At 41.8% G+C, this 24,664-nt stretch overlaps 1 protein-coding gene across 3 annotated transcripts; it reads left to right on the plus strand.

Moving 5' to 3' along the window:
- Window positions 1-171: 171 nt before the first annotated feature.
- On the plus strand, window positions 172-24,421 carry cep170ba (centrosomal protein 170Ba). Of its 3 annotated transcripts, none has more exons than XM_089004596.1 (19): window positions 172-363; window positions 2,236-2,373; window positions 6,328-6,417; window positions 7,022-7,100; window positions 8,267-8,325; window positions 8,523-8,679; window positions 10,528-10,656; window positions 12,135-12,620; window positions 12,707-13,641; window positions 13,803-13,961; window positions 14,876-15,008; window positions 15,126-16,625; window positions 18,819-19,062; window positions 19,140-19,272; window positions 20,017-20,151; window positions 20,256-20,344; window positions 21,773-21,866; window positions 22,880-22,931; window positions 23,049-24,421. In XM_089004596.1, the coding sequence occupies exons 2-19, from the start codon at window positions 2,269-2,271 to the stop codon at window positions 23,267-23,269; spliced, it is 4,800 nt and encodes a 1,599-aa protein (XP_088860722.1). In that variant the 5' UTR covers window positions 172-363; window positions 2,236-2,268; the 3' UTR covers window positions 23,270-24,421. The 3 variants fall into 3 exon arrangements, with proteins under 3 accessions (XP_088860722.1, XP_088860723.1, XP_088860724.1); XM_089004597.1 differs by having other exon boundaries at window positions 18,924-19,062; XM_089004598.1 differs by lacking the exon at window positions 13,803-13,961.
- The last annotated feature ends 243 nt before the right edge of the window (window positions 24,422-24,664 follow it).

Genomic DNA, 24,664 nt, shown 5'->3' on the forward strand with positions numbered 1-24,664 from the left:
TAAAATAATGGCAATGTATATATTCCACGTTAACGTAAAATACCATTTTTTTAAGATGCATTTGTTTCCTTTGCGGACATCATTTGTTTCAAATTTGGAATTCATATAAGAGTGAGACCTCCACTCCTGGTGATGATTTGACGGTACTTGTCAAATGACGTCATGGTCTCGGGAGGTGGAGCGGCGTCGGAGAGTTTCGCCCGGTTGTCATTCCCCTTCGGGGAAAAAAAGAGGGTGTGAGCAAAATCTACCTGGGTACCGTCACCTGGCACCGACCGTGTACATGTTGGTTGTCGATCTTTAATTGTCCGAAGACGCGCAACGCTGGCTTCGCTCAGGAGTAAGACGGAGAAAGCTTTACAGGTACGTGAAGTGTTCGGGGAATGTCGTGATCGAAAGGTTAGTTTCGGTCGCAACCAAAACAAGTCTATCAAGCCTGACTTCACTTCGAAGGACACATCGAGTTTAACGTTTAAGGGTAAATTATACAGTCGAAATTTAACACGAGGGAGCACTAACAGGAAGCAACACACCCGGGAGTATTAGAAGTTTCCTTTTTTAGCCGAAGTTCAAGCAATTGCCCTTCATTCTTACGACAAAAAGCGTGGAATTAAGTTAAATGCGACTTTATTGTATCGTCTGCACTTGTGGTGTATTCATCGACACCTATCAGACACACTTGTCAAGCCCCTGCTCAATTATTTCCCAGTCCAGTCTGCTAAATTCAAATACGTTTTTGGCCTGCATGGGCTACAGTAGTAACTGCCGGTCTGGAATTGTTTGGATAAACTGGTTTAACCTAGACAACGTTTCCATATATTTAATGATCCAAGGCACATATTTAACCTTTGAGAAAATACCAAGTTACAAAAACCTACAAATAAGTGGATAAGTAGGTTCTTTTTTCCCATTTGTAAGAAATACAATAACTTGCAAAAGTTATTGCAAAGTTAAGCATTTAACCAATCACATTTCAGCCATCATTTGTTTCAGGTTCAGAAATCTACCTGGACGCCTTCACAATCAATTCTGCAGGCCCTGGAGCATAAAAATCAATGTTGATGAAACTGTTTCTTTAACCAATCAGATTTCGAATTGGCAACCCAAGGCCTGTTCAAAGGTGCTGGAAACGTTAGAGCTTTCGCAGACTATGATTGGCCAGTCACATGATTGGCTCGTCACTAGCCGCGAGTGATAAGCGCATACTGACCAGAGGTAGCACACTATCCTAACCTATCTTGATGGGTTGGGGGGATGAAAGGATAGAAAAACAAGATATTCTAAGCATAGCCAAATAAAAAAGTCAACTGTATGCTGTAAATGTGCAAAACCGTTTCATAAAAAACTGTACATCATGCAAGTATCAAGAAAGGCATATTGATATGTATAGCTGTATTATATATGTATGTATTATGTATGTATAGATGGATATCATTAAGGTTGGACACCTCCGAAGCTAGCAAAAATAGCAAATAATATTGCAATTTTATGAGGTTATCATGAATCAACCCGTTCATAGTGAAAATGCAAACAGTTTAACAACAGTATTTCTCAAGTTCCTTGAAATCACAAGTTATTTCCTCAGCATCTTGGAGTGGATATATAATAATAATAATAATAATAACGATAATGAGAACGATAGTAATAGTGATTGTGATAGTGATAGTAATAGTAATAGTAATAGTAATAGTAATAATAATAATAATAATACATTTCATTTGTAAGCGCCTGTCAAAACTCTGAAGGTCACTTCACAGTCACAGGATAAGTTTTTCTGTGGGTGAGCAGCGGCAGCCACACGCGCCAGCATTCACTCAACCCGAAAGTAACTCAGACAGATAGAAAGCAAGCTTGCTAGCTAATTGATGGCTAATAGCTAGCTAGATAGATAGGTAGTCGGCTAGATTGCAAACAGAGAGCTAGATAGATAGCTCGCTAGCTATTAGCTATCTGGCTAGCTATTAGCTCAATAGCTATCTGGCTAGCTATTTACCTACCTAGCTATCTAGCTAGCTATTTATTAGCTATTTAGCTCACTATCTATTAGCTATCTAGCTATCTATCTATAAGCTATCTAGCTAACTAGCTATTTAGCTAACTACCATGGAGTATTGTGGAATGTTTCTTTCCAATAAACAAACAAAAAGTTCAATTTTGGCTTCACTGACCACATCACCTTCTTCCACGTTTGTTTTGTCTTATTGCAATTTCTAACTAGCGTTTTTGGCGTTCCAGGATGCCAAAAAGATCCTGACTCGCAGCACCAGGATGAGCGTGACATCATGGTTTCTCGTCAGCAGCTCAGGCACGCGACACCGGTTGCCACGGGAGATGATATTTGTTGGTCGGGACGACTGCGAACTCATGCTGCAGGTGTGTGATTTCTGTGTGTTTTGGGAGCCATGGCTCACCTAGGTGATGCCGCCGCATAAAAGGTCCAAAGTTGACACAGCAAACAGCAGTGTGGTGTTACTTGAACCCTGACCGCTTCCCTTTATTAATGTATTCAAAGATTATTACAACGGCACTTCTTGATGTGTGACCGGTTTCATTAACTCATTCACTGCCATTCACAAATTTATTCTGGAATTGAAAATATGACATAGAGCGGCATTCCCGAATTTGTTCGGGTTTTGTTTTTTATTTTGTGCGTGCCGATATAGCGCTGGCCATTCATACCCCTTTTTTCCATGTGAGCGCTTTGTTTCAGCTTTAGCTGTTGTTAAAACGCTATATAAATCTATATATCTGTAATGCATCGGGAGAAGGATGCTGAGCCTTGAACTGCCAGGCAGGAGACCGAGAGGAAGACCAAAGAGGAGGTTTATTGATGTTGTCAAAGAGGACATGAAGGTCGCTGGTGTGAGAGAAGGGCATGCACAAAACCGGGCTTGATGGAGCACACTGATTCGCTGTGGTGACCCCTGAAGGGAAAAGCCGAAAGGAAAAGAAGATATCTGTAATGCATTGTATTTTGGACAGCCGCCCTAATTTCGAGCTCATATAACTCCAGACCCAAATAATTTAGTAATTAACTCTTTTTATCTGATGAAAGAGGAGAGTCTATGGTTTTTAACACTGCATTGAATGTTTATGTAGTCCTAAAACCCAATATTCTGTGGATCCTGCAATTCGAGTGACAATGACAAAAACCCTGGCACTGGAGTGAATGAGTGAATATGTCAAGCACACCAGGCACAGGCTCCCATCATGCATTGCGATTGGGACGCGACCAATCTGCCATTAGCCGACTGTGTGTTATTCTCTGGAACGTTTGACCAATCCACTCGTCATCCAAAAAGCTTCATCAGCGAACTAAAGTTTTGCTGGTAACTCGGGGACCTAAATGTATCCCTAATGGACATAGGTGGCTTTGCCCGAGCTCTGCTCTGATAGGTCCCTGCTTTAAGGTTGGAGGAGCAATAGACTGCTCCCTGAAGCTAATCTGATCACTTCTTTTGTCCTGTCTGATTACCTTTAATGTTCTATAGCTGGCTCTGATTGCCCCATTAGCACTGGTATCACCACATCAGCATGACTCAGCCTATGTGGTAACGACCAAAGAAGTCTGTTGGAAGCACAGTCTATATTAAACCTCAAAACACCATGGCAATTTAGTGAAGGGTTTTACTGTTTTTAAAAAATTGCTTCTTTTACTCCCTTTTCAAACACGAATGAATGAATGAATGAATGAATGAATGAATGAATAATATTCCGCAAGTAAAAGTGATATGGTTGTTTATATTATTTTTGTTAAGTGCTGCTTAAGTCGGCACAAAACCACCCAAACTATTTAACACTTTAATTTTTGGAATATTTTCCATCGCTCACTATATTCTATGACACACAGAAAATTAAGTTTGGCATGAAACTAGTATCAAATAACGCTGTGCCTTCCGACTCGCATATTTGGAATGACCGAGGACAGCTGGAGTCTGGTAACGATCCAATTCCTGGAGTCAGACTAGCAATTAGAACACATATCTTCCCCCCCTCTTTGTCTTTAATTTAGAGTTCAGTGGCCTAGTTGCTGCAGTCGTCACATTCTCTCTGCTAAAGCAGAGCAAAGACATTTGTCTTCAGTCACAGGCTGTTAGTGAGCAATGTATCATTGTTGTAACACGGTTAACGTAATCAAGTCGGGGAGCTATTTTATTCACAAAGTGAGCCACAAAGTTGGAAAACAAATATGGCAACCAACCAGTGACACTGCAGTGTTCTTATCTTGTGGCAATCGTCTTTGACGCCGGTAGCATACACACACACCAATTTGTCCCATCAGCGGCATAAAGTCATAGGAATTCAGTCATTCATCCCCGTTTCCTTTTTATCTGATTTATAAATGTTATTTATTTGTGTTTTTTTTTCCAAGATGGCGGCGCGTGAACACGCAGCGGCTCCCCTCACTCTCCCGGCAAATTGGCGTTTTCGTGTTTATTATGTTTGTTGAAGGACAACCGATGTCTCCGGACAAGCTGTGTCCATAATTTGTAAAATGGTTTCAAATGACATCTACTGGGCGTATTTTAATAAGTTTCCACAGCATATAGCTATATTTTACTTTTTAAGACTCGTGCTGAACATTCAGGAAGTCTTGTTTTTGAGTTGGTGACGAGTCCGTACGTGACGTCAGAAAAGGACCGCCTCCTCACCGTAAAAAAGACGCATTGTAGCGTCTTTCCATCACGTCAATGTATTTTGCTGGACTGTTTTTTTTTGAAAACCATGTCTTACACCCAAAAGCCGCTAGCAGAGGGAGGCAAACTCCATGGAAGGAATATATCAGCCTGTGGAAACGGGCTGATTCATTCTTCACCAGAGCTGGTCGCCATTTTGTGCCTCTTATTTTTGTGAGAGATTGTCCCCTAATGTTGCCTCAAAATGGCCCAAATAGATTCTTTAATCGATTGCAAACATGTATGCTTTGCTCATCAGGACTATTTGAATCATATTTATAACTGAATGTGTAACAAGAAAGCATATTCTCTGAATCTGAAGCCATTGTTTTGATTCAGAAGCAATGCAAGACGTCTTGGCGTGACGTCACGAAATGGAGGCGGGACTTTCTGAAAATGCCCAATTCGCAGCTCAATTTTTTGCAGACTTTGGACACTTTAAGTCATTTTTATTGGTGTTTTGCATTTCACTAAAAATATCATACTGCATGTTTTGGGTATTTTAGATGCTATAAAACGTTTTCCTGGTGTCAGTTAAAAAACAAAAAAGTGACGTCGGTTGTCCTTTAAGTCATTATAAATGCCTTTCACGCTGGGTCCGAGAGGACAGTAATTTCATCTGTGCTGTATGTCATGCATTTTAACATGTTTGACAATATAGCTGACTTTGACTTTGACTGACTTTGAAATGTCGCGGTTGCTAACATAACTGTGAAACCTGCGTCGAATGCTGTAGCGGACCGTCAAGGCCTGAAAAGCCTGATTTCGAGTTGGCAACTCAAAAGTGGGACCAACGCCTTCTTGAAGGCGCTGATTAAAGCTAGAGTATTTGCAAACTATGATTGGCTAGTCACGAGCCAATCACAGTTTGCGAAAACTGCTCTGATCACAAGCCACTAGTGCCAAGAGCATACTGGCCAGACAGAGGCCACGCTGTATGGGTAGCGAGCTGCATTAGCAAATATATTGTTGTGTTGATTTAATAGCAGTTTTGTCAACCCACAATGGCTGAAGGAAGAGAAGAAATTGCTTTGGTTGGAGATTTACTGTTAAAACCATTTTCAAGACTGACTTTTCAGGAAAAGTTGGACATCATTAAGAAAAGTCGGTCAGTGATTTCCTGGCTAATGGTGCCCTCTGAGTGGATTTGTAGTAAACCATAACATACTATTTTCAGTCTGGATTGATTCAGACGTAGCACTACTGAAGGCCTAGCGATAAAATCCACTGGTCAATTGTGTTTTTTTTTTTGTCCCCTTTGTTTTTTAACTAATTCACTATCAGACGTGCAAAAAGGTGTCCACTCTAGTGCCAGGGTTTTTGTCATCGTCACTCGAATTCCAGGACCCACAGAATATTGGGTTTTAGGACTTCATTAACATTCAATGCAGACTAAGAAAACCTATACTCTCTTCTTTCATCAGAAAAACAGAATTACTTCCCAAATCATATGGGTCTGGAGTTATCTGAGTTTGAAATGGGGGCAGCTGTACAAAATACAAATAATCATGGAAGGAAAAAACAAGACCAGTGCTTCATCGGCACTCCACCGCAACAAAAAACAAATCCGGGAATGACACTCCATGTCATGCTTTTCAATTCCAGAATAAATTTGGGAATCGCAGTGATCGAAAATGTCTGTCCTTTGCAGTCTCGAAGCGTTGACAAACAGCATGCTGTGATCAACTACGACCCAAACACAGATGAGCACATGGTGAAGGACCTGGGTAGCTTGAACGGGGTGAGTGAACGTCAGCTCCGGTCTGGTGCCAGTCCTTAATCACCAAATGACAGCTAACAGCAACTGTAATCAAATGCATTTCCTTTCTAAACGTTGTCCCTGGTCTGCTGTGCGTATCCTTTCTGCTGCCTCATTATCCGCAACGGAGTCAGAGTTGAGTGGTCAGAGAGGTAGCTCATTGTTTTTCAAGAGTGCGTCTTTGGGCCGTGACAAAGTAATCAGAGCACAGCGGTGTGAGGACCCGTCACAGTAATTCAATTTGACTTCAGCAATTTTCCTCACTGACAATACAGACCATAGACCGCCTGATTACTTTTATCATCTCATATTTGATCGTCAATGAGTACTTTTTTGCAGACGATAAAATCATCACGGTTTTTGCGATGTGATTACACGACACCTGAATGTGGTTTCACTTTTATAGTCGTCACTGGCCTTGCATAAGAACATAATCTCATCAGAGTTTTAGTCTACCAGCGGATTAGCGTTCAATGGGAAAACAGCCAATTGCAAAAGCACCTCCTGGTATCTTTTATCTGGGAGCAAATAGTAGAATCATATCCGATTTTGATCAAAGGGGTTGACATCTTTGTCTTTCTTCCAGACGTTCGTAAATGACCTCAGAATTCCGGACCAGACGTACATCACCCTCAAGCTTTCGGATGTCATTCGATTTGGTTATGATATCCTTTTTCAAAAAATGTCTTCAAACTGATGTCACTAGATGAGTTTTCAAATCATGGAAAACGACGCTCTGGCCTAAGACTTCTTCCTATTCTGGAATGAGGCGCTACCAATTCTCCAGTTCATCGGCATGTTAATTAATCCTCTGCGGTTTTTCCAGTCAGCCGTTTCAGATTATTGTCAAGTGTGAACCTGTGACCTTTGACCCCACCCGCTCAACGGAAATTTTGCAGGAGGTGGAATTGAGTTTTTATAAACATGTCAGAAAGATCTTGGGAAGACTGTGACATTTCGAAATGTTTGTCGTTACAACGGAATACACCGTGCCTGGCATTTGGCGTCACACACTCTTTTCAAACATTTCTTTTTTTACCTGCCCCATTACGTTGTACACCAAAAAACACCAAATGCCACAAAATCCGCTACATGTATTTATTTATTTATTTATTTTATTTATTTATAGTTAATTAGTTGATTAGCTGATTAATTTATTAATATGTTGATTTGTCTATCTGTTTATTTGTTAGTTCATTTATTTATTTAAAATGTGTTTTTTTATTTATTATTTGTAGTTATTTATTCTTTTTTAACTGTATTTATTCATTGTTCATTAGTTAATTAACAGATTATGTTATTCATGTGTTTATTCATCTATCTATTTATTTGTTTGTTCATTTAGGTATTTATTTATTTAAACATTATTTGTATTTTTTATTTGTAGTTATTTATTCCATTTCTGTGTATGTATGTATTTATTTAATTATTTATTTGTAGTTAATTAGTTAAGTAACTGATTAATTTATTAATTTGTTTATTTATCTATGAATTTGTTTATTTGTTTGTTCATTTATTTATTTAAAGTTTGTTTTCAATCTTTTTATTTTTTTATTATACCATTTATTTATTTATTTAATCAATTTATTTATTCATTTATTCGTAGTTAATTAACTGTTTAATTTATTAATCTGTGTTTATTTATTTATTTATTTTTATCTGTATTTTTTAGTTTTAATTATTGATTCAATTTAATTCTGTATTTCTTTATAGTCAATTAGTTAATGAAATGATTCATTTATTAATCTGTTTATTTATTTATGTATTTATTTATTTATTTATGAACGAATGTTTGATCAGCCTTATATGTTGTTCTTTAACCGGTTTGAACATGCTCATGTATATATCCTGGAGAAGAGTCAACACAAGGTTCCAGAGGAGGCTCTTAAAGTAAGCATTCTCGGCAGAAAATTTTCCTTTGATATGTGAAACATCAATGCAACCACACGGCTTAACTTTTGAAAATGAATAACCCTAAGTAGATCGTCGTTTTTGTGTACGGGGAGGGACGAGTTTCTTAAACAGAGGACTGTGGATCCAGATGTATCTTGCACTTCATATCCTGTTTCCCTTCTCACGCCGCACAGCATGAAAAGTACACCAGCCAGTTGCAGCTCGGTCTCAAAGCCCTCGCGGCCCGCGTGAAGGACAAGCAGCTGGTTCAGAGCCCGGAGAAGAGCAAAGAGACTGTTTCCAATGCCAAGATACCTCAGAAGGGTGAACGTAAAGCGCTTTCGCTTACAGGTATTAATGAGTCCTTACAATGCAAGTCTTACATAACATAATCTCTCAATGCAGGCGGATACTTTGGGAACAACTGTTCAGCTTGAGCAACGGGAACAGTTTTTAGCATAAATTGATTTTAAAGAACGTGAGCATGCGGGGCTAGCTCTTCCTGACTCAAATGGCAGTTTTTTTTGGTTTTCTCTTGGACAATCAATCATAATATGCACATTTCCCCATTGTAGGACTATTAAAGGCGTTCTCATTCTGAAAACCTTTTTTTGAGCCAAAAGTTCCAAGTTTATATTGCCAGTCAAGAAATAGACTTGAAGTGTCCGTACGACTTGACTTAATTGTAAGTTGCAGGAGGGGTAAAAAAGGTGAAGGGCAAAGTTCTTATCGGAGGCAGCTGACAAGAAAGCCTTTTGGATGCACGCCCATAAAGGTTCTTAACTCATTCACTTCCAGACGATGTGCAAAAATGTGCCCACTCCAGTGCCAGGGTTTTTGTCATTGTCACTTGAATTCCAGGACCCATAGAATATTGAATTTTAGGACTACATAAACATTCAATACAGTGTTAGAAATCTTAGACTCTGTCCTTTCATCAGAAAAAAAAGAGTTAATGCCTAAATTATATGGCTCTGGAATTATATGAGCTTGAAATGAGGGCAGCTGTCCAAAATACAATGCAATACATACATATTGGTTTATATAGCGCTTTAACAACAGCTGAAGCTGGAACAAAGCGCTAACATGGAAAAAAAAAACATTGCCACGGCCAGCGCTTTATCGGCATCCAAGCATGAAAAAAAAAAAACAGAACAAATTCGTGAATGGTGCTCTATGTCATATTTTCAATTCCAGAATGAATTCGTGAATGAGTTAAAGCGCTGTTTAGTCCTCGTTGCCATGTCATCACTAGTGTCGGAGTTAGGTCTCCCCTTCAAGTTGTTCTCATGATATCTAAGCTTTTGTGAGCTGCAGGAATCTCAACCAATCCTATTTTCCACCACAGGGAAATAGTTCAAGAATTATTCAGAAATACCATCAGGCTGTTCACATGCTACCTCCAGCTCTGCTACCTGTCTTTTCTTCAGTGGCACTGTCTCCAGTCCAAACATCATGGCTGGTCTGACCACTGTTTTATACACTTTTCCTTTCATCCTAGCTGAAACACTTCTATCACACATCACACCTGACATTTTTCTCCAGCCAGTCTCATTGACATAAAATTACATATAAGCAACTGCTTGATGACTCAACATCTCCCCGGTTTGCAGCACTTTGATATTTTTGTTTTGCGTGTTAATCACGTGAAAATATCTGGCATGACTCTGTCTTAACTTCAAAGAGAGCTCGGAAATTATGTTTTCTGCGTCTTTTCCAATCCTGCTGCTCAAGATGTAAAGTTTTTTTCTAGTCCTATAAGGGCGAGTCCGTGCACATTTTACAGGGGTGTGGTTCATTAAAGCAGCAATTAGTTTGCCGCACTACTTGACATAGTGTTTGACTGCATCTTGGACAAAAAAATGACTTTGGAAAAGTAAAAGTGGATCATTGTCCAATCCAGTTCAGACCGGAAGGGTGTTCTTACTTGCAATAGAGCAAGTCTACATTTTGGAGTTTTGGACACAAACGCGGTTTTTCACAATGCTGTATTCTTCTCCTCCCTTGAAGATTAGTATGAGCTTCATCCACTCTTGTATCCAGAGGATTATAGCATTTGGGTCACATGGTTGACCCCATTCCCCTTTTTTTGCCATCACCTTGTCACACATTCATTGTAACATGATTCAAAACACACACAAAAAAGGGGAGGCAAAATCCACTTGTGAGCAAAGCTAACATGTTACGTTTGTCTTTTAGCTACTACAGATAAACCGATATCAAAGCCAACTCCTCTTTATGGCCAACCATCCTGGTGGGGTGAGGATGAGGATCCAGCCACTAAAATCCACAATGGAAGCGGAAAACCCACAGACCTTCAGACATCAGGTCCGAAAATGTATTTTGCAAATGTGTCTCACTGCGTTTGTTGTTTCCATTACAGTAAAGTCTCGTTATATCGATATCGGATATATCGATAGTCCCGGTTACATTGATACTATTTCTATGCACGCACGGAGAAAATTACATGCAAACAGGGTCGGATATATCGATAGTCCCGGTTATATCGATATTTTTTCGGACTCCCTTGAATATCGATATAACGAGACTTTACTGTAGTTTGATATACAGAATAGCGAGACATCTAAGAATCAGAATTTATTTAGAAATACTTTTCTTTTATCTATCTATCTATCTATCTATCTATCTATCTATCTATCTATCTATCTATCTATCTATCTATCTATCTATCTATCTATCTATCGATCTATCGATCTATCGATCGATCGATCGATCGATCGACCTAGATAGCGCTATCTAGGTAGCTATACAGCTAGCTATCCAAAATAGCTGGCTTGAATTTTGGAATATGAACCAGCTGTGACCACAGCAAGCCAATGGGCAATGCCTGTCTGCCTCGTGATGGATTTTATGACTATCTAAGCTGCTGGAGGCGGTCGGTTAGCTTGATTTGTAAACCTCATCTTGTGCGGCAATCGGAGAGATTATATGAGTGATGTTGCGCTGCGTTCAGCAACTGTGAACTGGAAGTATTCATAGATTTCTGTTTTGGTAGTGATGTATATTGACAACCCAATCCTAAAAATGCCTGACGGCCAACATTTGTGCAGTGAACCGACCATGATTGCCCTATGTTTGATTGACTACCTATTACTGAGGTCCCTTTTGCCCAAATTTGAAAATTCCAACTTTCGTGGGACCTTGAACGAGTGTTATAGCTGGATTGGTGCATGGGTTGAGTGATATCTGAGAGCTACAACATTACCTTTAGATTTGATTCAATGAGCCTTTATTTGGCTCACAGTGGAGAAATTTACATTTCAAAGCAGGAAAAACAAAATACTGCTATAACGGCAGCCACTCTCGCGGGGCCATCTTGAAGTCAAAAACAAAAACAACAAATAATGTGACACGACACATAACACAAAGACAGTCTTCAATCTTGAGCACTTTCTGCACCCTCTTTGTTGCATGAAGCAGTTCAAGGTGACCAACGAGAGGATCAAAGGGTCCTTTTCACCAGTGGATCAGGGATGTCATGGTGGAATTTGCACGTCGACTACAAGCTAAATGTTGAAAGCAAACACGAAGCTGTAGCATCCATTGATGCAAACAGATTGTCTCACATCTCCCGAACCACATACATCCGCTTCAATTCCAAGCCGCAACAGTTCCACATAAGCATGGGCGCTCTGCGCTGACACTACTTCTCATCGCGGGCTCCTCAAGCCATGCATCCATCCAGTCGCAGACTGTGCAACTGCACCGACCTTTTCACTGAACAAAGCGCGCTGTGAAAATGTTGCCCATGATATTTATTTTGTCTACCATCTTCTTGTCACTAGAATCTGTTCCAGAAGTTTCCAGATATCCTCTCAGCGGTTCTTTGTCTGACAATCAGGGGAAGTCCATATTCTCCTATCGCCAAGAGCCTAGCTACTTCGAGATTCCCAGAAAAGAATTCCAGCAGCGGCTTTCCAAAAAAACAGAATTGCAACTTCAGGAGGTTCCAACAAAAGACACTCAAGACCCCTCTGACCACGTCCTGTCCACCCCCACACCTCCCGTGGTCCAAAGCCACGCCTCCTTCACGATCGAATTTGATGAATGCACCCCAGGGAAAATGAAGATCAAGGACCACGTCACTAAGTTCTCCTTTCGTCAGCAGCGAAAGCCTCCTCCCGCTGAGGCTGCTACCGCACCCACCGAGGAGATGTCAGCCGAAAGTAAGGTTGCTGACTGGCTGGTTCAAAGCACCGGGAACATGATGAAGAGTAGGTCCCAGGGTGAAAATATCTTCAGCGACGTTGGTGATCCGTCACTTCCGAAGGGTGCGTACCAAAGTCAATTGGTTCTTTATGAATGCCGGTAACAGTCATGGTTTCTACAAACGTGATCTGTGTTCTTTCATCCTCAGGAAACCACTATAAAAATGTCGATGACGTTGGTTCAGAAGATCCCACAATCAATGAGCAGACTTTGCACCAGTCACAAACTCCACAGGTCTACCCCAAGAGTCCACCTCGGTCCCAGAGAGCCTCACCCCCTCAGCGCTTCACCGACTCAGAGCAGCCATCCTCCCACTCTCCACCACAATCTCAATCCGTCACTGCCAAGGCAGATCCTCATCGAGCATTTGTCATCGAATTTTATGACGAGCATTCCGATGATAACCCACGAAGGAAACGTTCTCAGACCACCCCATCGGAACCTTCAAATTTCAGGAACCACTTTGAAAAGGTCCGGAAAAGTACGAGTCCAGTTGGTCAGAGGCAAGTCCAGACTTTAGCTTGTAGCACCCCCCCGTCCCAACGGTACACTATTCCCCTCAAAGGACCCGCTTCCACCAGTTCTCAGAGACCCGGTTCCCTACGACGGGAAAAAACTGAGGAACGAATTAGCACTGGTTTTTCATCACGGTCATCATCATCCACCATTTCCGGAAGACCCTTTAGCAGTGTTGGACGAAGATCCAAACTGGCAAAGGAATTCAAAGCGGAATGGCTCAAACACACAAAGCACATGTCTTCTTCCAGCGAGGACATAAAAACATTTAGTCCAGCGACAAAACCTGAAATTGAAACATCACAAGTCTCACAGCCTGACCAGACTCTCACCAGCCCTGATAGGGTTGATTCTTCACTTCTACCCAAGACATCCTCTCCGATCTACCAACCGGTTCCCCTCAAGGTGCCGAAGATGCCTCTCGTGTGTCAAAGTGCGGAAGCCAAGATGACCAACGGCGGCCCTAGAAATATCGAAGAAGATACTTTGAGTGAAGCGGGAACCTACACCATTGAAGCAGATGACCCAGATAAGGAGCTTCAAGAGGCCCGCAACATGATTGACAAGGCGAGTTTTCTCGACTGTTGTGGATTTCCTTTGCAAAGTAATACCCATAAAACCATGTTTGCTCCGTGGTCTCATGTCTTTCGGGAATGAGGTCTCATCCAGGAAATGGAGTCCTGGATATTGACCAGGCCCGATTACCGACTTGAAATGCTTTGTTCCAGGTGTTTGGTGTTGTTGAGAATCCAGAAGGAACTAATTACAGCAAAGCAGATACAGCAGCAAAATTTAGGCCTCTTATTATTGAGGGCGGGGAGCCGCATAGGCAGAGTAAGAGTGGGGAGGTGAGCCCTGCTCCACAGCAAGGAGCATGTGGGCTGAAGGTAAACCTGCCTGCTCAGATTTGATTTTTTTTCCTCCCCAAAATCAATCATTTATGGTAAGACCAATTTTTAAAATCAGGTCAGTAAATTGGGCCTCAACCTTTTTTGGAAAATCGTCCTTTTGATTTCCTACAATTCTCTCTCCTCACATTCTTTAGCACATTTGCTGTTTGATTCAATCTAACAAACTGTAAAATCGAATCGGAAATTAATCCAACAGACAACACATGAGGATCACCCACACCATTTTCTGCCTAAAAGAAGAGCTGGATCAAGAACATTTTGATAATCTTGTCATTCTCAGTTTGGATTGACTGTTTAAAGTGTACAAATTTAACAGTGTATATACTGTATTTGTAGTAGGTTGCCTCATTGTGTGCTATTTACAGTATCAGACCTTCCTAGCCAGCTAAGCCTGTCAATAGCCCCTTATCAAAATGTTTTATTGTACTCCAGATGTCTTTTTTTTTAGATTTTCTTTGGGGTGATGAAATCCTTGATGGTGTTAATATCTAACTGTGAGTATGTGAAGCCCTTTGAGACTTTTCTGTGAGTCAAAGCTATACAAATACATTTCGCTTGACTTAATTTGACTATTATAGGTGATATCAATCTAAACTGAGCATTGAAAAAAAACAGAAAGAATCAGAAAGCCTTTAATCGTCCCACAATGGGGAAATTTGCAAAAAAAAATGTCTGTCTGTCTGTCTGTCTGTCCATGAGCCTGAAATGAAATCTTGTGCCAGATGTCATTCTATTTTGCAATCATCCCTATTGTGACTTTTTACTGTGTGTTTCTCTAATTCCAGTTGTTCCTCATCTTAAAGTTTGTTCGCCGATTAGAAATAAAACAAAATCACCAGTGCTTTATCTGAGTAAGGGACAAAAACAATGACTTGTTTTACCTTACGCAGGTTGAGACAGCAGGTGCGTTGATGCAAGGGGCTCCAAAATGGATGTCTTGCTGGGCGAGCTTGGTAGACGTGGAGACTGGCTCTTCGTCTGGCCACTATGATAGGTCGTCCCAGAAGGAGCTGTGGGGAAGCGGTAAGATATCGAATTAAAACATATGTCCGTTTCAAATGATACTTTGTTAGCTTGATCAATATGAATATTTTCTGCTCCACAATGCGTGTTTGATATTTGTTAACTGTTTGACTGTAGCAAGGACCACAATCACAGGCAAACTTGGCCAAAATAATGACTTTGGCTCCGAAACCTCGAGAGCCCGATTTACCCTGGGGGAGAAGAAGAGTGATGTTCCAGTTCCCAACATTCAAATCCAACACGATCTCCATTCAACGTTTGATGTGGCAGAAAGCAGCTTGGTTGCCACCAAGTCTCAGGATGGCATTCATAGATTGTCAGTGCAGGATGACGTGGAGCCCGACAGTCTGAGTGATGCCAGCAAGTCTGACGATGGTTCCGTCGTAGAAACGCGGAGGAAGCCGCTGTTAACCACGGAAAAGACAACGAATGAGTATGAGGTCCAATCAAATGATCAAGACGACGACACCCGAGAAACCGAATACGCAGCCTCAAAACTCCCCGAAAACTCTATTGAAAAAACAGAGAAAAAACGGTCACCCAAAACTTTTTCAACAGCGACCTTGACCAAGCGAAGAGGAAGCCAGGAATCAGGCAAAGTCAGACCCACCATGTCCGCTTCGATTCTGGTCCAAGACACACTGAGCTCTGATTCCAAGGACACATCAGCGTCCTCCTTTGTCAGACAAGAGAGCTTCACCAAGGAGCAGCCGAGCAGCACCAGACTCCCCAACATCTCTTCTCTCGGTGACCCCAATCCTGACTTATTCCACCAAACCAGCAGCCAGGACACCAGTTCTTACCTCAAAGAGACTGAAGACGTCTTGGCTGTTCTGGAGGCCAAGATCCAAGCAGGCCAGTCCGAAACAACACCATCACCCATTCCAGATTGCGTCTCTGGGGAGTCTGATGTGGATTCCTCCAGTACCCTCAGCCAGCAGAGCAGTAAACTCAGGTGCAACCCACTGATGAATAAACCTCCGCTGGGTGGTCTCCAAAGAGAGACCTCTGCACCAAGTCTATCTAGTCACTATTCAAACCACCAGTCTTCTGTTATGAACCATCACCGGCTAGAAAAGAGCGATTCTCTCGGAAGACCAAGCGGACTAAGTCGTAGTATTGGCAAATCTGGCTCTGTGGACTTGAGTGATGACATTCAAAGCTCCAACGTGAAGAATTCAAGGGTGACCCAAAATTTAAGCCGCATGAATAGCTTTTCAGCACCGAGACCCACCCGGGCATCGATGCTCCGGCGAGCACGCCTTGGTGAAGCCTCTGACAACGAGACCACAGAGACGGACCGTCTCTCCAGGGAGACGGCTAATGTCCCCGCTAAGGAAAGTAAAAAACTCTCCAGATGGGATATGCTGGCCATGCCTCGCCGGCGGACAAGCTCCTTCCACACAGCCAGTGACACTGAGAACTCCACCTCACCGCAGTGGGCGGGAAAGAACACAGCGTTCCCAAACCGTAATCCAGAGTCTGGCGGCATGGCTGGTTACAAGGCGTCTACTCTCGGACCAAAACCTGGCGAAAGACCACTGAAAACGTCCCAAGCAAGAACACCCATCACCCGCGGACGCTCCAGCAGTGCCAAATATGCCAGCAGCACAGCAAGTGAGTAACACTCAATTCTAAAACCATATTTGACGATTATATTGACAATTTTGTGATCCTAACCAAACGTCTTTGTAGACTGAGTCATACAGGAGTAGTCCATCGAGGAAAAGGTTTCTTCAGCCGTCATCTGTACTTCTTTTAACGTCAGACGTTTCGCTCCTAATCACAGAGACCTATCAGAGCAGAGGTCTGGCATAGCCACCTCTGTCCATTAGGGATATATAGTATATAGGCCCAGGGTTACGATCACAACTTCAGTTCGCTGACGAAGCTCTTCAGATGAGGAGCGAAACATCCACACCTTCAAACAAGTGCAGATGACGGCTGAAGAAACCTTTTCCTCGATGATCCTAACCAAAAAAATGTCTGAACATAAAGAACTACGCAAAGTAAGACTCCTAAAGTGTTTCCACAAAGCAGTTCCTTTCATGATAACATGTCACTATTGTTTGAGAGACCAGAACTTAACAGGCACGGGACTTGAAGATCTGACCCAGTGATGAATTGGTTTGGCTTTTTTATGGGTTTCAACTTAGATTCATAATGTCTCTACTCGGACGGCCCTTTTTAACCAAAGTTTTAGGTCGGGTATACTTTACTTAGTAGTACTTATACTAACAATAATAAAATCTACATCCCCACAGTACCCACCAATTGCGCCATTGACATACTGATGGGATATTGTGAACGGTATCATTAATGTATGCATTCAGCTGCTGTGCTGTGGAAGTCAAACCAACATTTTGCTCATTTCTCTTATCAATCGGAGATTCATAAGAAATGAGTACTTCCACACCACGTTTTACTCACCAGTGGACAAAAGTGGGCGCAGAGGTTTGTTTTTTTCCAGTGGGAAGAGGTGGAACCTGAAATGTCTACAACTACAAATGCATACAGAGTTGAGAAGTCATTGTTTATCATTTTGGAGAAATTTCCATACATCGAGAACCTCTCCCAAAAGACTCATAGTACACGGGGGAACAAATTTCCCTAAGCTTAACTTGCTAGCTAATGCCTTTTCCTTTGCCGGTTTCTTGTTTTTGTATTGGGCAGTACGATTCTATTTGTGACTCTGACTACAGCTGGTATGATGTATAATGACTTCTCAGCCATGTCGATTGTTTGCTAAATTGTGAAAGTACAGTCAAACCTTGATTTTCGAACGTCTCGGTCCTCCACCAATTTGGTTTTCGACCAAGAATTTCAGACTTTTTATGCCTCAGTCTACAACCGAAAATTGGTTCTTGACCAAACTGAGCGCACCGGAATGCATCACTGCATTCTGCTTCCAGAATGCAGTCCAGCAGAATGCATCACTGCATTCTGCTTCCTTATACATCACTTCCTTGTGTCGTGTCTCATTGTGACTGACATTGTCCATGTGTAGCGTTACATTGTGAGCAGGCGTGTTTGGGTTGTTCAATCACGACAAAAAAAAGCAGACATTAACTCATTCGCTGCCATTCCTGAAATTATTTGTGAATTGATAAGTGTGATGTGGGCGCCATTCCCGAATTTGTTGGGGTTGTGTTTTTTCTTGCGGGGGTGCTGATGAAGCGCTCGTCAGACCTCTGGCAATGTTTTTTTCCCTTCCACGAGGGAGCAGCTTTTGCCTTTTGTCCATGTTAGCACTTTGTTACATCTTCAGCTGTTGTTAAAGTGCTATATAAATCAATATGTATTGTATTTTGTACAACTGCCCTCAACTACCCTAAATTAGAAATTAACTATTTTTTTCTGATGAAAGAAGAGAGTCTCAGGTTTCTTACGCCTAATTGAATGGTTATGTTGTCCTAAAACGCAATATTCTGTGGGTTCTGGAATTTGAGTGAAAATGACAAAAACCCTGGCACCGGAGTGGACAAATTTTTGCACAAATTGCAGGAACACATTTTTTTTCGTATGTATTCGACCAAACTGATTTTCGAAAAGGTTCCTAGAACGGATCCTGTAAAAAAAAAAAAACAAGGTTTGACTGTAATAACTGATTACGGCTCACTACATGAATCAAATATTTCGGCCACCGTTGGCCATCACTTGGCTCCGCCCCTGTTAGTGGACCCAATGTGTTCAAATTTTCTTGTTGGTGTACTATGATGGAATCGTTTTGTCTCTCCCTATCTCTCACTCCTCTTCCTCCCTTTGTCCCTACTAATTCCCGGTAATCCAAACCAATTCATCCTGCCAAAGGCTCCCGGAGACGACAGAAAGGTTGCGGCTATAGCTCCACGTCAGATGAGGAGTACGACTCCAATCAAATCACCCCTAAACACAAACGCTCCCAACCTTCCTCAGCCTCTCACAGTCCGCATCGCCTCGCTCGGTCCCGCCCGATCCTCCCGTTGCGCCCCAACTCCTCCAACAAGGATTCTGAGGAGAACCAAGATAGTGAGAGCCTGAGCAACTGGTCCACCCACAGTGCCGAGATTGCACGGTAGGGAATAGCATTTTGTTTCATGGCAAAAGCTGCAGCATTCACATCATCAAGTCTTCGGTCTCTGTTTTTAATAGCTTGAGTCAAGATCTTGCCAAAGATCTTGCCTACTTAGCCCGAGAGATTCATGATGTTGCGGGAGAAGGTGGCCCACCGAATTTGACGGCGGAGAGAAGCGTACCTGTTTCTGCGGTGACGGCTCATGAAAAGGTAAACAAACAATTTCAGGGTGGTCGCTTTAGAACCGTGACTGTGGATGGTATGATCAAGAAGTAAAATTAATGTAAAGAAGATAAAGACAAAAACTTTTGGCAGAGTATCAAAGTTTTGAAATAATTCACTCTTTATGTGAAAATGGCAGAACTAGCATAGGTATCAAGATTTTCTATGAGGTGACAAGGGGTGGCCACCGTGTAGCTCCGCCCCTGTGTACCCCTGTCAGAAATGTTTGTTCGGACACCGTGAGCAAAGGCTCGAACACAGCAAGATTGTCTTTTACGCAGCCATTGATGACCGACGCCAAACTTCTGCAGCCCACTGCCATGCTATTTATTGAGAGTATATGCAAATTTAAGTGATACATTAGTAAAACACAATCTTCTTGTTTTGAATACCACTCCCCTGGACGTCCCAAGCCCAACATTCATAAAACAACAGAACATAGACATTTTAATCGGTTGTCCTTTCTATGAACCGATAGACTTGTAACCTGGTTAATGAGCTCTTCCTGTGAAGGAGTTTACCAAGTTCTAAATTAGCCCATGGCCAGATCTCCTACCTGACGATTACAGTTTAACAGGCTGTGTCTGTTCACCTCAGATTGACCCCAGATTTTCTGTGCTTCCATTGTGGGCCTTGTGTTCCGCCAACTAAAACTTTTAAACATAACTTCTATTCTGTCTATTATCTACCAACCTCCTAATTGGATCAGTCTCACCCACACTTATTTTTCAGCTTGTTCAGCGTATACCAGAGATGGGCTTGAACTATCAGAGAGTCCCGCCAAGTTCTTCTTCAACAGCAGAACCATCCCTTCCCTCAAGTGACCGGGATCTGAACTCCACTTTGCAACCTCACAGCAGAGAGGAGGTCTGATACAAACCCCCCTGCTCCCTCCACCCCAAGGCCTCACCAAAAACATCCTGAGGTGAACCGTCGGAAATCGTCATGAAGTACCTTTCTTGTTTGCGTAGGTCACTGTGGAGGACCCCATGCTGAACCCCGTGTTGCAGGTCATCATGGCCATCAGACAGAACACAGAGCAGCTTTCTGAGAAGATCAAGTAAGATCTCACGAGACCACAGCTCACAATTTCGAAACGTCGGAAGAACTGAATTGATTGGACTTGTGTTGACTGTCGGATTATGATCTTTGGCAATCACACCACAAATGTTAATATTTCGATGATGAAGATAGTGTCGTGCTGGTGCTTTCATGCATGGGATTAACTCATTCACTGCCAGACGTGCAAAAATGTGTCCACATCAGTGCCAGGGTTTTTATCATTGTCACTTGAATTCCAGAATCCACAGAATATATAGGTTTTAGGACTACATTAACATTCAATTCGGCGCAAGAAATATTACATTGTCTTTCACCACAAAAAAAGTTAATGCTAAAGTTATATAGGTCCGGAGTTACACCCTTGTGCAAATTAATTGCACCGCCCTGTTATTTTGGCATAAAATTGATTGACAACTCAAATGATTCAAATGTACATTTTAGTAAGAAGTGTGTCCTCCCTTGTTCTTTATCACCTCAACGATGCGTTTTGGCATGGAACCGACCAGATTTTGACAGTTGTTGATGATGGAAGCGTCCCTGTACCAGGTCGTACTTAATTATAGCAGAAATTAGGTCTATTTTGTTGTGCAATCTTTCTCACGCAGACAAATCTTGATTATTGACCATAAATTCTCAATCGGGTTCAAGTGCGCTGAATTGCCAGGCCAATCCATCACAATAATATCATTGTGTGCAAAGAAATCCACAGTGTTGTATCCATCTCGTTGAAGAAGAACTGATTTATGAGACAGAAACCCCTTCTTTTTATACCCGACGGAAAGGGGATTAGGACATGGTAATCCACTAATTATCCAATCAGAGGCCTAGCAAACAAGTAATTCGGGAATGTGGTTGATCTAGTATATCAGACAGACTCCACCCTGATCGTGGCAAACATTGTTCTGAACTTTTCACAAGCTTTACAATGATTTAAACTAGCAGACAGTTTAGATCACAGGGTGGTGCAATTAATTTGCAGAAGGGTGTATCTGAGCTTGAAATGGGGGCGGCTGTACCAATTACAATGCAATATTGATTTATATAGGGCTTTAACAACAGCTGATGCTGTAACAAAGCGCTAACATTGACAAAAAGGCGAATGCGGCCCCCTCGTGGAAGGGAAAAACATTGCCAGAAGTATGACCAGTGCTTTATAGGCACCCAAGCATGAAACAACAAAACCCAAACAAATTCGGGAATGGCGCCCTACGTCATCTTTTGAATTCCCGAATAAATTGGTGAATGGCAGTGAATGAGTTAAAAAAAAAGTACAATAATTGTTCACCCCGACTCTCACACAAAGTGTCATTCATGTCTGGTTTTACAATCCATCCTGGGTTTTTTTTTTCCGAACAAAGATGTTCATTTTCGATGCAGACAAACTACAATTATTTGTCCGATAATTGTGTTGCTTTCCCGTGTCTAGGTTGCTGTTTTATGATCGGATGGATGTTTGGGAACAAATAGAGGCTGAAATTAATACGGACACTGATGGACTTGTTGTCAAAGCATCCAACAAGGTATGAGATAACTTTTTTTTCCCTTTTTAACTCATTGACTGCCAGACATGTGCAAAAATTTGTCCAGTCCAGTCCACGGTTTTTGTCATTGTCATTCAAATTCCAGTACCCACAGAATATGACCGTAATAATACACACCTTGTTCAATGACTGGTTTTTAACGTTGTGGAGTACAACACACACGGATCATTGAAGCTTGGTGCCAGGTACAGCGAATACCGCCATGGATGATTTTTTTTTTTTGTTTTGTTTTTTTTTTACTTTATGTTACTTCCGGGTTGAGTGAACGGTAGCGTGTGTGGCTGCCGCTGCTCACCCGCAGAAATAAATATCCTGTGACTGTAAAGTGTCCTTGAGAGTTTTGATAGGTGCTTATAAATGAATGATGATGATGATTATTATTATTAGATTGTGTTTTAGGACTACATAAACATTCAATGCAGTATTAGAAACCTTAGCCTCTCATCTTTCATCAGAAAAAATGAGTTAATTCCTACATGATTTGAGTCTGCAGTTATATCAGAATCAGAATCATCTTTATTGCCAAGTATGTAGAACACACAAGGAATTTGTTTCCGGTCGAACACGCTGCACTAGAATCATCAGCAAAAAAAATGCAGAGGCACTATACAATTCCATTTGGGCTACTGTTCAAAGAGTTAACGGCTTGGGGGAAGTTATATGAGCTTGAAATGAGGGCGGCTGTCCAAAATACAATGCAATATTGGTTTACACAGCACTTTAACAACAGCTGAAGCTGGAACAAAGTACTAACATGGAAAAAATGGAAATGCTGCCCCCTTATGGAAAGGAAAAAACATTGCCAGAGGTCTGGCCAGCGCTTTATCGGAACCCTAGCAAGAAAAACCTAAACCCGAACAAATTCAGGAATATAGCGCTCTACGTCATATTTTCAATTCCCGAATACATTTGTGAATGGCACTGAATGACTTAATTGTTTTTTAAAATTTGTTTTCAAACTAAGGTTGAATTTTTGTGTGCATGTGTTTCAGGATATTACATCAATTTTGAAAGAATTAAGGAGAGTCCAAAGACAAGTTGAGAGTAAGTCAAATCTGAATACCCGCCATGGTAATTCAGAATCAGAACCAGAAAGCCTTTAATCGTCCCACAATGGGGACATTTGTAATTCACTTGATAAATGATCATTTTTCTTTCCAGTCATCAATACTGTCATGGGACCCAATTGGCAGCCGGACGCTCGTTCCTCTGACCATGAGGTCACCTCCTCACTCGCGGGTCACGCATCCAGAACTGCACCCTCACGAGACTGGCGTACGGTCCACTCGGTTTCCAAACGAGGCGGCGGTCAGAGGCCCGGCGAGAGCGTGCGGAGGGCCGCCGTGACGCCAGATGATCTGCGAGAGGGGCGCTTGGTTTAACGTCGGGAGCCCCTCGGCTCAAACGTCACGAACGCAGGTGGGATTGAACGGGGATGGAAAGTCGAAGTAAGACTACTGAATTTGGAGCATGACATCTTGAAATGCCACCAAAATATCCGACATAGTCATAGCCAAAGTTGAGGATTTCCTAAAATGGCTTCCTTATCAAATACCCTCAAAACGACTTGATTGCGTGCGTTATTTGCCAGTAATTTCACCATTTCAAGTGACGTTTTTTTAAAGATGAATCTAAATGAATTAATGGCATTTAATGAAAGCAAAACTGGAGGAATCATCTCAGGGGAAAATTATTGTGGTGTCCATTGTTAAAAATAAGATTAGTTTTAAACATAGCTATTTTTTTTCCTCAAAATAAATATTCTTTCATGTTTAGATATATTGAGCGGATTTATGCAACAATATTTATATTTTGTCGGACATTTACATTTTGTCCCCCAGATAACACGATTTCAGGGAGCTAAGTGGACGATGCAATCGGATCAGTTATCCCTTCCCAACTGACAAAAAAAGGAAGGTCACCAAATAAAACCTTCAAATGTATCCGATTAAATGCGCTGCTGTCTGCAAGCAGCAGCGAACCGTTAGCCAAGATGCTAACGATAACATCTAACTTCTACTGTATCACAAGATCCATTTTTTTTCTGCGTATGTTATTATTGTCAAAGTACGCATTGTAAGTCCTCCATTACTTAACTCTGAATATTTTGGGGACTTTTGCATCAAATGACGCAAAGTGATCCCTTGGGCCCGGTTTTTAGCCTGTGAGACAGCAAGGATGAAAGTAACCGTGGTAGATGAGCAGGTTGATGTTCTTTCTCTTCCCCCAATCCATTTTGAGCGCGATTGCAAGTGCCACAAAGCTGTGTTTAGTATGCTTCTCGCAGCCCGAGTGCAAGATGTTTACAAGTGAATGTGTGTTGTTTTGCTGCTAATCTGCTTTGACGGGATTGAAGACGGCAATCCCGTCAAAGTCCTTTTTAAATTTACAAAACTGAAATGAAAACGAGTATGTCAGTCTGTTCCATTGCGGTTTTTTGGATAAAGAATCACATGCTGTCTTATTTGTCTTTGACCGTTGTGTCATGTGATTATGAGGGTCTTTTTCTAATAAATTGTATTGGATAACATGGATCATTTGGAGCAGTGTCTGAAACTCATGACAAAAAGTTAGCGGACACCAGAGCAGACAACTCTGAAAAGTTGTCTACCCAGCCATAAAGTTGCCTGCCCGGCCATGAAGTTGCCTTCCCCATTTTTCACAACTTGAAACGCAACACTAATCGCTCGCTCTCTCTCTCTCTCTCTCTCTCTCTCTCTCTCTCTCTCTCTCTCTCTCTCTCTCTCTCTCTCTCTCTCTCTCTCTCTCTCTCTCTC

The sequence above is a fragment of the Hippocampus bargibanti genome, linkage group LG09 (assembly GCF_051943395.1).
Source record: "Hippocampus bargibanti isolate YZ-2025 linkage group LG09, ASM5194339v1, whole genome shotgun sequence".
NCBI lineage: Eukaryota > Metazoa > Chordata > Actinopteri > Syngnathiformes > Syngnathidae > Hippocampus > Hippocampus bargibanti.